Source organism: Hypanus sabinus, chromosome 15 (assembly GCF_030144855.1).
Source record: "Hypanus sabinus isolate sHypSab1 chromosome 15, sHypSab1.hap1, whole genome shotgun sequence".
Lineage (NCBI taxonomy): Eukaryota > Metazoa > Chordata > Chondrichthyes > Myliobatiformes > Dasyatidae > Hypanus > Hypanus sabinus.
In genome coordinates, this window is record NC_082720.1 from 6,918,539 (window position 1) to 6,937,034 (window position 18,496).

General features: G+C 42.0%; 1 protein-coding gene across 1 annotated transcript in view; it reads right to left on the bottom strand.

The window, feature by feature from the left end:
* Positions 1–18,496, bottom strand: part of LOC132405119 (serine/threonine-protein kinase 32A-like) — a 419,454-nt gene that overhangs the window by 80,459 nt on the left and 320,499 nt on the right. The window contains exon 7 of the mRNA XM_059989823.1: positions 1,994–2,097. Coding sequence (XP_059845806.1) covers positions 1,994–2,097 — 104 coding nt within the window. The remainder of the gene's footprint in view (positions 1–1,993; positions 2,098–18,496) is intronic.

Below are 18,496 nucleotides of genomic sequence, written 5' to 3' on the forward strand. Positions count from 1 at the left end.
AACAGTGATAAAAGGGCATGCCCTGGGTGCTGGAGGTCCTTAATAAAGGAAATTCAAAAATCAGAGGTGAAAATAGGCTTGGGAGTCTTTTTGCAGGATTCCCTGAAGGTTAACATGCAGGTTGAATTGGTGATGAGGAAGACAAATGCAATGTTAGCATTTACTGTATTTGGAGAGGACCAGAATATAAGAACAAGGATGTAATGCATTGATCAGGCATTTTCTTTGTTTTCTTGCAGGCATACTCAGTAAATCCAAGAACCATAATAGAAAGACAGCACCCAACAAAGTGTGCAACCAATATGAAAAAACAACAAACTTCAGAAAAAAAAATAATAATGATAAATAGCTAAGCAATAAATATCAAGAATATGAGAGGAAGAGTTCTTGAAAGTGAGATCATAGGCTGTGGGAACAGTTCAGTGGTGGGGAAAATGAATTTGAGTAAAGTTATCCCCATTGCTTCAAGAGCCTGATGGTTAACTGTTCCTGAACCTGGTGGTGAGAGTTTTGAGGCTCCTGTACCTTCTTCCTGATGGCAGCAGAGAGAAGAGAGCATGACCTGGATAGTGGGTGTCCCTAATGATGGAGGCTGCTTTCATATGACAGCACTCAATGTAGATGTGCTCAGTGGTTGGGAGGGCTTTACCTGTGACGGACTCGGCCATATCCACTGCATTTAGTAGGATTTTCCATTCAACAGGCTTGGTATTTCTATACAAGGGGCCAAGGCACTTTATTTAAGAAAGGATGTGTTGGCATTGGACAGGTCCTGGAGGAGGTTCACGAGAATAATTCAGGGAATGAAAGGTAGCATTTGATGGCTCTGGGTTTCAACTCGATGGAGTTTAGAATAGGGAAAGATCTCACTGAAACGTATTCAACACTGAATGACCTAAATAAAGTGGATGTAAATAGGATGTTTCCTATCATGGGTGAGTGTAGAACCAGAGGATACAGCCTCAAAGTAGAAGGACATGATATTAGAACAGAAGTGAGGATAAATTTCTTTAGCCAGAGGGTGGTGAATCTGTTGGATTCATTGTCATGGATGGCTGTGGAGGCCAAATAATTGAGTATATTTATCATGGAGGTTGATAGGTTCTTGATTAGTCAATGTGTCAAAGGTTGTGGAGACAAGGCAAGAGGATGGGGTTGAGAGGGATAATATATCAGCCATGATGGAATACCAGAACAGACCAAATGGGTTGAGTAGCCTAATTCTGCTTTTATGTCATAGTTTTATGGTCTTATACAGCATGAAAAGCAGACCCCTTGGCCCAAAACCCATGTTGACCATGTTGCTGAAATGAGTTAGGCCCCATTTGTTAGTTTATGGCCCATATCCCTCTAAATCTTTCCTATCTGTGTGCTTGTGTGTCCTTGCTCTACTAATTTGACAGTAAATTCCATGTATGCATAGATCTCCGTGTGAAAATGTTCCCCTCCCACTCTAAACCTCTGACCTCTAGTTTTGGGCTCCCCTGTCCTGGGGATAAGAGTGGCTATTCAACTTAGCTACACGCCTTATGACTTTATATCTCTATAGGGTCACCCCTATTATTCAGGGAAAAGAAATTCTATCCTAACTAGCCTCTCCTTATCATCCAAACCATCAGACCTGGCACTGTCCTTGTAAATTTTAGAAATTGCCAACATCCTTGTTTATGTAAGCTGTCCTGGTAGCTAAGTGGGCTCACTCAGAGCAGGGATGGGTAACGTGATTTGGTCCATTTGTTATCTGGCACTTGGATAACTGATGCAGGCACCAGTGGGTTTGCATAGCGTGGCAAGTCTCACAGTCACATCTTGTAATGAGTAAAGGCACTACAGTGCAACAGTCAGTATGATCTCAAACAAAGTAAGAAAACAGTGTAAGGAAAAGGGAGAGTGAAATTAGCAACAAGATGATCTGTAACCAGTGATTCATTGTGTGAACAAGGTAGGGAGTGCATTGAGTGCAGTCAATAAAAACAAAAGCAGTTCAGCATACATGTCCTTTGAGGAGCTCATAGGCAGTGATTCCAAGAGACCACCAATCCACGGCAAAGTGATAGCCAGTACATCCATTTACAAATGGGTGGAATATTTCAGGAGCTAGGGGGAATAAAAAACAGATACAATAAATAAGATTGTTGAATGTAGTCAATACTCCACATTCAGTAGTGATTGTGGAAGCAGTGCTCCTTTCCAGGTTAAAACACAGTTCTGTTTCTGAGAACTGTCTGTAAGGAGCTTGTAAATTTTCCTCTTGACTGTGTAGATTTCCTCCAGATGCTCCAGTTTCCTCCCGCAGTCCAAAAATGTACCAGTTGGCAGGTTAATTGGTCATTGTAAATTGTCCCATGATTAGGCTAGGGTTAAGATGGGGGGGGGGATTACTTAGTGGTGTGGCTCAAAGTGATTGAAGAGCCTATTCTGCATTTTATCTCAATTAACAAATAAAAACGGTTCATAACATAAACAATTTGGAAATGTAACACTGAGTGATATTTTTAAATAAAAAACACAGGCTAACCAAGGGTAAGATGTAGTTAAACCAGAACATTTAACTCAACCATTTTGATCACGCTGCAAACCAAGTTCCCCATTGTAGGAGATACATGCAGCCTCGCAGTGGCTGGCAAATCCATCCTACTGGTCTCCCAAATGATGGTTTGGATGTGCAGACTGTATATTGTTGGAAAATCTCACTGTATGGATGTGCATGTGTGTCCCTGTAAACTATGCCGGGTTTATTCACAGTAAACTATACATCACGAGAGGTTAAAATTCAGCCCATCCTGCCTACTCCACTATTCAGTGAGATCACAGCTGATCTTTAAACTGAGTGAGACAAAGCATGTCGAAGTACTCTAGAACTGCTCCCCACATAAAGTAAATAAATCGACACGCCAGGTTATATTCATTATTTTTATCTTTTTAAGAACTTTCTTACTTATTTTAATTTTATGGGCATGTCACATACTTTGTAACCCTTGGAAGAACATGAACTCAGGCTGGTGACCTCTAATAAGTCCTTCTTTGCCTTCACTTGGGTTGTCCCCATTGCTGCCTGTGATGTGTCCATGGCCTATGAGTTCATATCTGGGAGGATTTGTATACTTATCTACCATGTTCTTTTTTGAGTAGACTGTTCTAAACGAGGCTTCGGTGAAAACAGACAGTGGCAAGGTAAGTAGGTAAGTTAATTCCTTATTTCTTATTTAACTCTTGAGAGAATAAGGGGTATGTCTACAGAGCAAGAGTTCTGTTCTGGGTGTCAGATGTGGGATTTCTGGGAGATTACCAGCCTCCTCGATGGCACATCTGCACCAGGTAATCAATTTGCAGCTCTTCAGAGACCATGCTAGGGAACTGGAGCTGCTTCTCAATGACCTTCGGCTTGTCAGGGAGCTACAGGGAAGTAGTCACCCCAAGGCTACAGCAGACAGATAAATGGGTGACTGTCAGGAGAGGGAAATGAGAACATTAGATAGTGACGAGCACCCCTGTGGTCATACCCCTCCACAATTACTCCATTTTTATATTGTGGGGGAGGGGGAATGACCTACCTGGGGGAAACAACAGCAGCCATACCACTGGCACTGAGTCTGGCCCTGTGGCTCAAAAGGGTAAGGAGCTGAAGAGGATGGCAGCAGTAATAGGGGACTCTGTAGTCAGGGGGACAGACAGGTGATTCTGTGAATGCAAAACAGAAATACGGATGGCAGTTTGCCTCCCAGGTGCCAGGGTCCATGATGCTTCTGAAAAGGGAGGGTGAGCAGCCAGAGATCGTGGTACACATTGGTATCAACAACACAGGTAGAAAAATGGGGGAGGACCAGAAAACAGAATACAGGGAGTTAGGATGGAAGCTGAGAAGCAGGACCTCAAGGGTAATAATCTTGGTATTGCTGCCTGTGTCACGTGACATAGAAATAGAATGAGGTGGCAGATAAATGTGTGGCTGAAGAATTGGAGCAGAGGGCAAAGATTCAGATTTCTGGATAATTGGGACCTCTTCTGGGGCAGGTGTGACCTGTACAAAAGGGATGGGTTGTTTTTGAATCCAAAGGGGACCAATATTCTTGTGGGCAGGTTTACTAGAACTGTTGAGAGTGGTTTAAACTAATATGACAGGGGGATGGGAACCAGTATGATAGAGCTGAGGATGAGCCACAGGTTTACAAACAGATGATGGGTGTAACATGAATGTAAGGAAGGATGAGCCAATGATTGGGTACAAATGCGGACAGAGCAAAGAGTTAAATTGTACCCCAGAGACAAAATTCAAAAGGACAAAGAATGAAGGACTGAAGGTGCTGTATTTAAATGCTCATAGCATTCAGAATAAGGTGGATGAACTTATGGTGCAATTACACATTAGTCGGTACGATGTTGTGCGCATAACTGAATCATGGCTGAAAGGTGGTCATTAATGGGAACCACATCAAAGGACACTCTGTATCGAAAGGACAAGCAGGAAGGCATAGGCAGTGGCGTGGCTCTGTTGGTAAGAGATGGAATTACATCTTTAGAAAGGGTAACAAAACTTTATAGGAATCATATATAGGCCTCCATATAGTAGCCAAGATGTGGAGTTGAGATTGCAAAGTTTGTTGGAAAAAGCATGTAATAAGGGTAATGTCACAATTCCAATGGGCAACTTCAATATGCAAGGGGATTGGGAAAATCAGGTTTGTGTTGGATTGTAAGAGAGGGAACTTGTTGAATGTTTTTGGAGCAGCTTGTGCTTGAGCCTATTAGGGGAAAGGCTATCTTAGATTGGGTGTTGTGTAATAACCCAGGTCTTATTAGGGAGCTTAATGTAAAAGAACCCTTAGGAGTCAGTGATCATGATGATTGAATTCATGCCGCACTTTAAGGGGGAGAAAGCATAAATCACATCTATCAGTATTGCAATGGAATAAAGGGAATTACAGAGGCACAAAAGAGAGGAGCTTGCCCAGGTGGATTGGAAGAGGATACTGGTGGGGATGATGGCAGAGCAGAGGTGGCTGAAGTTTCTGGGAATAGTTCATAAAGCGCAGGATAAATATGTCCTACAGAGGAAGAAGTTCTCAAATGGCAGGCAGGCATAGGCAACCGTGACTGACAAGGGAAGTTAAGGACTGCATAAGAGCCAAGGAAAGGGCAAATAAGGTAGCTAATGTGAGCCAGAATTTAGATAATTGGGAAGCTTATAAAATCCAACAAAAGGCAACTAAAAAAGCTATAAGAAGGGAAAAGATGAAATACGAAGGCAAACTAGCCAATAAAATAAAGCAGGATACCAGAAGTATTTTCAGGCATATAAAGAATAAAAGGGAGGTGACAGTTGATATTGGACCACTGGAAAATGATGCTGGTGAGGTAGTAATGGGGGACAAAGAAATGGCGGATGAACTTAATGGGTACTTTGCATCTATCTTCACTGTGGAAGACACTAGCAGTGTGACAATGGTCTGTGAGTGCCATTGCTTTTACAAAGGAAAAAGTGCAAAGTAAACTCAAAGGTCTTAAGGTAGTTAAGTTGCCTGGACCAGATAGACTACATCCCAGAGACCTGACAGAGGTTACTAAAGAGATAATGAATGCATTGGTCATGATCTTTCAAGAATCACTTGATTCTGGCATGGTCCTGCAGGACTGGAAAATTGCAAATGTCACTGCACTCTTTAAAAAGGAAGGCAAAAGAGATGAAATTATAAGCCAGTTAGCCTTACCTCAGTGTTTGGGAAAATGTTGGAATCTATTATTAAGGATGAGGTTTTGGGGTACTTGGAGACTAATAATTAAATAAGTCAAAGTCAGCATGGTTTTTGTAAAAGGAAGACTTGCCTGAGAAATTTGTTAGAGTTCTTCAAGGAAGTAACAAGCAGGGTGGACAAAGGAGAGGCAGTGGATGTCATTTTCTTGGATTTTCAGAAGGCATTTGATAAGGTGCTACACATGAGGCTGCTTAACAAGATAAATTCCTATGGCATTACAGGAAGATACTGGCATGGATAGAGGAATGGCTGACAGACAGGAGACAGACAGTGAGAATAAAGAGGACCTTTTCTGGTTGGCTGCCAGTGACTAGCTATCTTCCTCAGGGGTCATTGGGACCACCAATTTTCATTGTTTTAGACAATAGAATTGATGGCCTTCTGGCAGTTTGCAGATAATACAAAAGTAGGTAATACGGATAGGTAATGCTGACGAAGCAATGCGATTGCAGCAGGACTTCGACAAATTGGAAGAATGGGCAAGAAAAGTGGCAGATGGAATACAGAGTTGGGAAATGTATGATAATGCATTTTGGTAAAAGGAACAATGTTGCTAGCTATTATCTAAATGGGAAGAAAATTCAAACATCAGAGGTACAAAGGGACTTGGGAGTCCTCATGCAAGACTCCCAGCAGATTAATTTGCAGGTTGATTCTGTGGTAAAGTATGCAAATACAATGTTGGTATTTACTTCAAGGAGAATTAGAATATAAAAGCAAGGAGATGATGCTGAGGTTTTATAAGACACTGGTCAGGCTGCACTTGGAGTATTGTCAATGGTTTTGGGCTACATAGCTCAGAAAGAATGTATTGCCATTGGGGAGAGTCCAGAGGAGGTTCAAGAGGATGATTCCAGGAATGAAGGGGCTAACATATGAGGAGCATTTGGCAGCTTTGGGCCTGTGCTCGCTGGAATTTAGAAGAATGCAGGTGAATTTCATTGAAAACTACTGAATGTTGAAAGGAATAGACAGGGTGGATGTGGAGAGGATGGTTCCTATAGTGCGGCTATCCAGAACTAGAGGGCACAAAAATCTACAGTATTATAGGCTCTTCAGTCCATAATGTTCTGCCGACCATGTAACCTGCTCCAGAAACTCCCTACGATTACCCTACTGCATAGCCCTCTATTTTTCTAAGCTCCATGTACCTATCTAAAAGTCTCTTAAAAGATCCTATAGTATCCGCCTCTACCACCGTTGCTGGCAGTGCATTCAATGCACCCACCACTCTGTGTGAAAGACTTACCTCTGACATCCACCTTGTACCTATTTCCAAGCCCTTAAAACTGTGCCCACTTGTGTTAGCCATTTCAGCTCTGGGAAGAAGCCTCTGACTATCCACATGATCAATACCTCTCATCACCTTATACACCTCTATAAGGTTACCTCTCATCCTCCGTCACTCCAAGGAGAAAAGGCCAAGTTCACTCAACCTATTCTCATAATGTACGCTCTCCAATCCAGGCAAAATCCTTGTAAATCTCCTCTGCACTCTCTCCATAGTATCCACATCCCTCTGTAGTGAGGTGCCCAGAACTGAATGCAGTACTCTAAGTGGGATCTAACTAAGGTCTTATATAGCTTTAACATTACCTCACGGCTCTTGAACTCAATCCCACAGTTGATGAAGGCCATCACACTATACACCTTGTTAAAAACAGTTAACCTGCATAGCAGCTTCGAGCGTCCTATGGATACGGACCCCAAGATCTCACTAATCCTCCACACTGCCAAGAGTTTTACCATCAATAATATATTCTATCTTCAAGTTTGACCTAGCAAAATGAACCACCTCACACTTATCTGGGTTGAACTCCATCTGCCACTTCTCAGCCCAGTTCTGCATCCTATTGATGTCCTCCTGTAACTTCTGACAACCCTCCAGACTATCCACAACACTCCTAATCTTTGTGTTATCAGCTAACTTACTAACCAATCCTCGTACTTCCTTATCCAGGCATTTATAAAAATCACAAAGAGGAGGGGTCCCAGAACAGATCCCTGTGATCCCTGGTCACCATCCTCCATACAGGATACAAAACGTCTATAATCACCCTTTGCCTTCTGTTGGCAAGCTAGTTCTGGATCTGCAAAGCAAGGTTGCCTTGGATCCCATGCTTCCTTATTTTCTGAATGAGTCTTGCATGGCGAACCTTATCAAATGCCTTACTGAAATCCATGTACTCTACACCCACTGCTCTACCTTCATCAATATGTTTTGTTACATCCTCAAAGAATTCAGTCAGGCTCATAAGGCATTACCTGCCCTTGACAAAGCTGCGCTGACTACCCCTAATCAGATTTTGTCTCTCCAAATGCTCATAAATCCTGCCTCTCAAGACCTTCTCCAACAACTTGCCCACCACTGAAGTTAGAGTCATTGGTCCATAATCTCCTGGGTTATCTCTACTTACTTTCTTGAACAAGGGAACAACATTCACAATCTTCCAATCCTCTGGTACTTCTCCCATCCCTATTGATGATGCAAAGAACTTCACCAGAGGCTGATCAATCTCCTCCCTCACTTCCCACAGTAGCGTGGGGTGTATCTCGTCCAATCCTGGTGCCTCATCTAATTTAATACCTTTCAAAAGCTCCAGCACATCCTCTTTCTTAATATCTATATGCTCAAGCGTTTCAATCCACTGTAAGTCATCCCCACAATTGCTAAGGTCCTTTTCACTGGTGAATACTGGAGCAATGTATTCATTAAGTCCCTCAGTTACCCCCTCCAACTCCATGCATATGTTTCTACTATTACACCTGATTGGTCCTAATCTCACATGGCTCTTTCTCTTGGTCTTCACATACTTGTAGAATGCCTTTGGGGTTTTCCCAAGGTTCTCCTAATTTCATTCTTGAGCTCCTTCCTGGCATCCTTGTAATCTTACAGTATCTAGTTTCTTGGAACTTTTCCAAACTTTTCTTTTCTTCTTAACTAGATTTTCTGTATCTTTTGTATACCATGGTGTTTTAACCCTACCATCCTTTCCCTGTCTCAATGGAATGTACCTATGCAGAACTCCATGCAAATTTCCCTGAATGTTCCCTGAACATTTGCCACGTTTCTGATGTGCATTTCCCGGAGAACATCTGCACCCAATTTATGTTCCCAAGTTCCTGCCTAATAGCACCATATTTCCCCCCTACCCTAATTAACTGTTTTCCCAAACTGTCTGCTCTCACCTTTCTCCAGCGCTATGGTAAAGGAGATAGAGTTGTTATCACTAACTCCAAAAGTATGTCCAAAATTGTACAACATCAAAATTAAGGGATGACTTTTTAGAAGACAGGTAAGGAGAAATATAAAGAGCAGTGAATCTGTGGAATGCTCTGCCACATATTTCGGTGGAGGCCAAGTCTGTGGGTATATTTAAAGTGGAAGTTGATAGTTTCCTGATCAGTCAGGGCATCAAAGGATATAACGAGAAGGCAGGCGTATGGGGTTGAGTGCGATCTCAGATCAGCCATAATGGAATGGCGGAGCAGACCTATAGGCTGAATGGGCTAATTCTGTTCCTATGCCTTATGGTCTAATACTTTCAAGAGGGGAGTTAAGTAAAATGCAGCAGGGGAAAACAGACGTCTGATCATTTTGTATTCCACTGTTTTACATCTGATTGTAAATTCCTACAAACTCACCACTGCAGAACCAGAGACAACCACATGCCTAAAACTTTTTTCTGGAATCATCCTTACATGATAGTAATAGGGCTGGAAACAGCAACTGTTATCTGAATACAGCAACAACTTCAAAACAAAGTACCAGCTTGGTCTTTCTGGCAGTCAGTTAAGAAAATAAGGATGATGAGGAGTTTTGCTGTGACTGGATTTCAAAACTAGATGTTTAGGAATTGTTTGAACATTCTTTCCATATTCAGTTCTTTGTTCCAATGGATGTTTATCCATAGGTTACACTCATCTTGCAGGATGACAATGAGGTGGAACACAGGCCATGGATGCATCACAGGCAGCAATGGGGACCACCTGAGTGAAGGCAGAGAAGGAACCTTATCCACCTATCAGAGGTCCCCAGCCTGAATTCATGTCCTGCCAAGGGCTACAAAGTATGTGACACTCCCATAACACTAACATAAGTAAGAATGGCCTTAGAAACATAGAAAATAGGTGCAGGAGTAGGCCATTCAACCCTTCAAGCCTGCACCGCCATTCAGTATGATCATGGCTGATCATCCAACTCAGAACCCTGTACCTGCTTTCTCTCCATACCCCCTGATCCCTTTAGCCACAAGGGCCATATCTAACTTCCTCTTAAATATAGCCAATGAACCGGCCTCAACTGTTTCCTGTGGCAGAGAATTCCACAGATTCACCACTCTCTGTGTGAAGAAGTTTTTCCTCATCTCGGTCCTAAAAGGCTTCCCCTTTATCCTTAAACTGTGACCTCTCGTTCTGGACTTCCCCAACATCAGGAACAATCTTCCTGCATCTAGCCTGTCCAATCCCTTTAGAATTTTATACGTTTCAATAAGATCCCCCCCCTCAATCTTCTAAATTCCAGTGAGTATAAGCCTAGTCAATCCAGTCTTTCTTCATATGAAAGTCCTGCCATCCCAGGAATCAATCTGATGAACCTTCTCTGTACCCCTCTATGGCAAGAATGTCTTTCCTCAGATTAGGGGATCAAAACTGCACACAATATTCTAGGTGCGGTCTCACCAAGGCCTTGTACAACTGCAGTAGAACCTCCCTGCTCCTGTACTCAAATCCTTTTGCTATGAATGCCAACATACCATTTGCCTTTTTCACTGCCTGCTGTACCTGCATGCCCACCTTCAATGACTGGTGTACAATGACACCCAGGTCTTGTTGCATCTCCCCTTTTCCTAATCGGCCACCGTTCAGATAATAATCTGTTTTCCTGTTCTTGCAACCAAAGTGGATATCCTCACATTTATAATTTATAAACCTCACACTTAGAAATAATAATTAATATAACCCAGAATGTCAACTTATTCTCTTCATGTGGAGAGCAGTTCTGGAGTACTTTGACATGCTTACCTCACTGTAAGATTTACTTTGTTTAGTTAATATTCTCTGAGTTACAAACTTTTACATTTTATCCACAGGCATCTAAGGTAGTGTGCAACAGCATCTGCATAGCTTATTTGCATTGTACAAATTAACTTCCATCACATGAATGTTAAGAGAATTAAGGGATATTAGGGCTGAATTACAGGAAATTACAGGAAATGGGGCTGTTAAAAGATCAGCAATAATCTCATTGAATAGTGCAGTAGACAAAAGTGTAACAGTGGAGTTTACAGGGGCAGGGGACAAAGGTTTTCAAGGCTACACACAGACACAAATACATAACCACACTTCCCAGCAATAATCTCTATGCATGCTCTGCCTTAAAACAATTTTCACTGAGATTTGTGACCTCATACATTGCCACATTTCCTGTCTAAGTTGCCGTATAAAAACACAGCAGCATGTGCCTTCCGCTCTCCCACTGCCACCTGTACTTCAGTCACTATAGAATCATTGAAAGTTCTGTCAGGGTCCATGTTGATTGCAAGGCCACTGAAAGTAGATCAATGTCCTCTGCCTGGAATAGAGGATATCTTTGCAAACCGTTCTGGAGGAAAACACTTCAGCAAAGTGGACTTAGCAAAAGCCCTACAGATGGAGAAGGAAGAAGAGTCCAAAGCGTTCATCACCATAAACACTCACAAAGGGCTTTATCATGATAATAGGCTTATTTTTGAAGAAGCATCTACAGCTGTACTCTGACCAAAAGCTAAGGACCACATGCTGCAAGGCTGCCCAGGCACTGAATATTACCTGGATGACATCATTGTTACTGGTGAAGATGTCAAGGAACATCTCCAAAATCTTAAGGCAGTGTTAAACAAGTGCGAATCTTTAAACCAGGCATCATTTACTGTGGTCACCCCACTGACACACAAGATTCGCACAAGCGTGCTGAGAAAATTAAAGCAGTGGTGAATGCCCCAAGGCAATATCACAGTTGTGGTCCTTTTTAGAATTTGTCAATTACTATAGCAGGTTCCTACCAAACTTGACTACTGTGCTCCACCCCTTGAACTCATTACTACAGATCAGGAAGAAATGCCAATGGACAAAACAGTGTGAGGTGACTTCGAGAAAGGTAAAGGTAATGGTGATGTCAGACATTGTACTCGCACATTGTGATCCACATTGTCCAGTGAAGCTTGCCTGTGACACTTTGCCTTATGGTATAGGTGCAGTCATGTCACATGTTCTGAGTGATGGAAGCCTTTGCATCACATTCTCTTACCACTACAGAATATGCACAGATTGACAGAGAGGCCTTAAGTGTAGTTTGGCGTGTAGAACATTTCAACCAGTATTTATATGGGGGAGAGTTTACCCTCATTTCTGATCATCAGCCACTAGGGTCCATTTTCAATCCATAGAAGTGCGTTCCATTAACAGCAGCAGCATGAATAAGAGAAAGACTCAGAGGGCGGTGCCAAGTCAAGATGGTGCTAAACGGCGATTCCTTGGCTTGCCTCTTCGGAAACATCTCAGTTTTTACCTTTGATGTCTCTTTTTCCCTTTTCAAGGTTCTTTTGAAGACTCTGACCTGAGTTACTCTCTGACTTCAGTTCTTTGCAGGAATGGGACCCGCTCTCAGGACATCACGACCAGCTGCTTTTTGATATCCCAAGGACATGGCCTTGAAGACTAGTGTACCTTCAGGGTGCTGTATTTTAGTGGATCTGATTCTAGGCCAGTGCCCCTGACTGAGGCATCGCAGGAGACCACGGAACATTGGAAGCAGCGGAGTACCTGCCATGGGCTGCGTGTCCAGAGACCTGAGCCTTTCTGGGACCGACCCTCTGGGCACAGAGCTCGGAAAAAGCAATGCAACAGACTTTTAACATCAGCGAGCTGTTTATTATGTCTCCCCTCTCACTGTGAAATGAGGATATCTCTTTTTCCCTTATTAGGGAGAGAGAGAGAGAGAGAGAGAGAGAGAGCAGGTGGTATGTCAAATTACTGAGTCTTTGGGGTACTGCAAGTCTGTGTCTTATTGATGCTTTACAGCATGCTTGAGTGCTCATTGGGGGGGGGCGCCAATGCTTTTTTGCTGATGGGGAGGGGGATTGTTGCCTTGCTGCTACTTGTGCATGGGAGGGGGGAGCTGGGGGATGCTTTGGGGTTCTAATGTTTAACTGTCATTTATTCTTTGTGGCGTTCCTCTATTTTTGTGAATGTTTGTGAAGAAAAAGAATTTCAGGATGTACATTGTATACATTTCTCTGACATTAAATGTACCTATTGAACCTATTGTTTCTTGGAGGATAACAACTACAAGATCAAATTCAGGAGACCAACTAATCATTGAAATGCTGATGAATTGTCCCATTTATCTTTAGAAAAGGAAATAGCTGAAAAAAATTACAAGAAAGGACACTCCTCTTGACATATTCCACCTTATGTAAATCAGAAGTCTCCCCAATATGACTCAGATGATACAAAGGAAAACCAGAGAGGACCCCATACTGTTTCAAGTCTACATAGCCACCAAAATGGTTGGAATGTGCAGCAGAAATGCCATTTACCCCATTTTTACCAGTGTCAGAATGAACTTGCACTTGACAGGAGTTGCCTTATGTGGGTATTGAGAGTTGTACCATCCAAGCTGAGAGCTAAAGTGTTGGAGGAGCTACATGCTGATCCTCTAGATGTGGTCAAAAAGAAAGTGTTGGCTCAATGCTTTGTCTGGTGGCCTGGGATAGATCAGCAGATCGGGCAGCTTGCCATGCATTGTTTGGGATGCCAACACATCCAGAAGATGCCAAGAGCAGCATCTCTCCAACCCTGAGAATAATCTGCATTGCCCTGGCAGAGGATTCATGTGAGTTTTGGTGGACCATTCATGGTCACAAATTTCTTGGTCATAGTGGATGCAGCTACAAAATGGTCGGGAGTGTTCCCAATAGTCTCCTCCACAGTCACATACATTAAGGGTTGAGAAGCCGCTTCACAAGGGCTGGTGTTCCAGAACATTTTGTCAGTGATAATGGACTGAAGTCTATTGTGGAACAGTTTCAGTCATTTCTGAAAATGAAAGAAATAAGACATATTACATCTACACTGTACCATCCAGCTACAAATGGCTTGGTGGTATGTTTTATCCAGAGTCTATGAGCATTGTAAGCAGAACACACTACTCTGACACTGAATCAGAAGCTCACCAAATTCCTCCTTGCATATCGCAATACAGCACACTCCACAACCAACAACTCACCAGCTATGCTGTGCCTGGGTTGGCCCGTGCTTGGATCTCTTCAAACCCAATCTCAAGAATATGCAGGACAAACAGCTGGGACAAACTAAGGGCTCTTCAAACAAGGAGGTTAAGCATTTTATTCCTGGACAAATAGTCCTGGTGAGCAAAAGTGGATACTTGGAAAGATTAAGGACAGAACTGGACCACTCTCCTACACAGTGGAGTTTGTGTCTGATGTTATCTCGATGACTCATCAATTAGTTGTGGAGAACAGAGTCAATTGTTAGAGAAGAAACATGTGTAGAGCTGTCAGAACCATTTCCTGCTGTCCCAGAGTCAACTCTCCAACCGCCCCTGAGGAGACCCCAGAACCTTTTTCATAGCCACAAATCTCAACTGCCAAGCAGAGTGATCCCTCCTGCCCCCCCCAACCCCCCCCCGATGGGAATGAGTATCTCCACCATCAGATTTCTGAATGATCCAAATGATTCTGAACTATTTCACAAGAGTAAGAAGTCTTCCAAAGTGATTAAATCCTTGGACCTGAATGGGACAATTTAAAATCTACTATGCCATGGATATCTGTATAGTTAGGTATTATATAGTCTGTTGTGTAAATAAATAAATATGTACAAACATTTGTATATAATTTAGATGCATTCTATATTGAGTTGGAGTTTATAGCTAAGCATGGAGTAGTGTTGTGTATTGAATAGTTCAGTAATATTTGAGTAATATTGTAAATATATTGCTTGATTAAGCATTCTTTGTTGTTTACATAAATTATTGTGGATTATATTAAAAGTACATGAATGGCAATATTATTATGCCAACATATCATTTGTGCTGGTCTCACTAAATGTAGTACACACGTCATTCCTGGCTTCATGTTTTTCTTTCAATTAGCTTTGATGTTTTGGAGTGAGCATAACAGGAGTGAGGCTCCTGTTATCCATAACAGGATAGTAAAGCATTTGACAAGGTTCCACACAGTAGGCTTATTCAGAAAGTCAGAAGGGTCTTCAGGGAATTTTGCAGGAATTATCCAGGGAAGTTTGGTCAGGTGGATTCAGAATTGGCTTGCCTGCAGAAGGCAGAGGGTCGTGGTGGAGGGAGTACATTCAGATTGGAGGGTTGTGACTAGTGGTGTCCCACAAGGATCGGTTCTGGGACCTCTACTTCTCGTGATTTTTATTAATGACCTGGATGTGGAGGTAGAAGGGTAGGTTGGCAAGTTTGCAGACGACACAAAGGTTGGTGCTGTTGTAGATAGTGTAGAGGATTGTTGAAGATTGCAGAGTGACAATGATAGAATGCAGAAGTGGGCTGAGAAGTGGCAGATGGAGTTCAACCCCAGGAAGTGTGAGATGGTACACTTTGGAAGGACAAACTCCAAGGCAGAGTACAAAGTAAATGGCAGGATACCTGGTAGTGTGGAGGAGCAGAGGGATCTGGGGGTACATGTCCATAGATCCCTGAAAGTTGCCTCACAGGTAAATAGGGTAGTTAAGAAAGCTTACGGGGTGTTAGCTTTCATAAGTTGAGGGACAGCGTTTAAGAGTCACGATGTAATGATGCAGCTCTATAAAATTCTGGTTAGGCCACACTTTGAGTACTGTGTCCAGTTCTGGTCGCCTCACTATAGGAAGGATGTGGAAGCATTGGAAAGGATACAGAGGAAATTTACCAGGATGTTGCCTGGTTTAGAGAGTATGGATTATGATCAGAGATTAAGAGAGCTAGGGTTTTACTCTTTGGAGAGAAGGAGGATGAGAGGAGACATGACAGAGGTGTACAAGATATTAAAAGGAATAGATAGAGTGGACAGCCAGCGCCTCTTCCCCAGAGCACCACTGCTCAGTACAAGAGGTCATGGCTTTAAGGTAAGGGGAGGGAAGTTCAAGGGGTTTGAGGGTTGGCACAACATTGTGGGCCAAAGGGCCTGTAATGTGCTGTTCTATTCTATGTTCTATGTTCCCTGGAAATAATACTGTTATAGATGAAGTTCTGCTACCATTCCAGGGAACTCTCTATCCTTAGATCGCCTTTGTTTAACTCTGTTCATGTGGGAGCCTTGCAGATGGATACTAGTTCCAAAACAGACAACATGATGCTTATATTTAACTGATGGACACCCATTTTTTTCAACAACTCATTCTCCTGTCAGTAGTGGAAAGGGTGAGTGGCTAGAAGTTCTTGGCTGTCAACAGTTCTGAAGATCTATCCTAAGCCCAACACACTGATATTACAAGTACAAAGAAGACATGCCAATGACTATAATTCTCTAGTAGTTTGGAGAGATTCGGTATGTCAATAAAGACTAGTAAATTTCTACAGATATACTGTGGAGAGCATTGTGTCACCATCTGGTATGGACACTCCAAACTACAAGATTGGGAAAAAACTGCAGAGTGTTGTAAACTCAGAGATCTCCATCACGGGCTCTAGCTTTGACTCAAGAAGGTGGCATCCATCATGAAGGACTATCAGATCCAGAATCAGCCTCCTTTGTATTACTATGAACAATGAGAGGACGCAGGGGCCTGAAGACAGACAGACTCGAACACACAACATTTTAGGAACTGCTTCTGTCCCTCAATCATCAGATTTCTGAATGATCTATGAACCCATAAACACTACCTCACTATTTTGCTCTCTTTTTGCACTATTTATTCAGTTTTCATACTTTGTTATTGTAATTTATTATAAATTTTATGATTGTACTGTACCATTGCCACAAAACAACAGATTTCACATCATATGTCAGTGATAATAAACCTGTTTCTTTTCACAATATTTTTATTCAGAAGAAAAAAAACAAAATTTACAGAGTGCAACACATAGATACATCTCAACATAACTTGTGTACATTCATATATTGTAATAAAATTGATCAAAATGTTATAGCATAACACATAAAGGTATACCACTCTGTAATCAAAAATTTAAAGTCATACATCATAAAAGAAATTTTTTTATATAAAAAAGTCAACCCCCTACCAACTACCAAAGAAAAAAGCTGATGGATGACAATGGCTAATTAGAAGAAAAACACATTCACTTAAGAGAAGATAAAAATATACATAAAAGTCTGTGCACTGTTAAACTTTATAAATTGGAGAAGTAATTTAGGAAAGGTCCCCAAATATCATAAAAAGATTGTTTCGAATTTAAGACTGAGCAGCGGATCTTTTCTAAATTTAAATAAGACATAATATCACGTAGCCATTGAGGACGTGTAGGAGGGGTAGACTCCTTCCATTTAAGCAAGATCGCTCTTCTTGCTAAAAGAGAGGTAAAAACTAAAACCTGTAGGTTAGGAGTATTTAAAGTTATATCTTCATTTGCAATAATACCAAACAAGGCAGTAAGGGGATAATAAACCTGATTCTAGAAACATTCTTTTCCGTTCTTGTATCATTGTCAGATGGAGATTAAGGCATCATTTCCATGGCTTGTTCTAACTTGCCAACATAGCTTCAGCCAGAGGTATTCTGTTTTTACTTGTAAATCATATTTTCTCAACTGGGTGCTCTGTCCTGCTGTTCAGTTGAGTAAAGTTCCAAGATACAGCAAAAGCTTGGAGTGCAGAAGGCTAGCTGCAGAAGGCTGAACTTGTGAATATGATAACAATATTCACCTGGACTGTTACAAACAAGATATAGTTAGCCACCATGAGTGGGCTTCCAGGACACTGGATGTGAGGGCAACAGCCAACATGTACATGTTTAAAGAGCCTTTCATGACTTACATACTTTAATGAAAGGCTGAGCTGGGGGATATATTTGAGTATGGCTGCGAGGGTCAGGAAGAGCTAGCTACTCTTGATGAAATTACAAGAGCAAGACACAGATATTATCTGATCAGGAGCAAGTCAGCTCTACAGGTTTGTGCTGATCTTCACCACTACACAACACATAGAGGATATCTGGAGAAAAGGTGAGACATGCTAAATGCAAAACTTTGGGTACAAGGTGCAAAGTGCTGGAAAGCATTAAGCAGGCCAAAGACTAAGGATTAAAACAAGTTCAGTGTAAAGGGCTGGAGGAGATGGCTGGAGCTTGGTAAGAGTTATCTGCGCCATGTGCCAGAGACAAAAGGCTGGACAGCTGCTGCAGTATTGTCTGTTTGGCAGTTTGCTCAGAGACACTGAGGAGGGTGTGTGACTCCCTATCCAAGAAGGGCGGGGAGTGGTGTGCTTCACATACCTCGTCAAAACAATATGTATGCTCTAATATTCACTGTTCCTTCCCCAGGAGAGATTCCTTTATTGTTTACTGTGGAGCAGCTTTTTATTTCTCAAAATGAAAACAGGCATTATGAAAAGACTGGCAAGCACAATTCATTTCAGCCAAGGCAACGTTATCAAGCGAAAATTCTTTCAAATTCTGCTGGTATTAATCAGCTCTTGAAAATGCATAAGGTGACTTGACTGTCAGGCTGAGAGAATATAGTGGTATTGTATATGGAAATGGTTATTGAAGCTATTTTT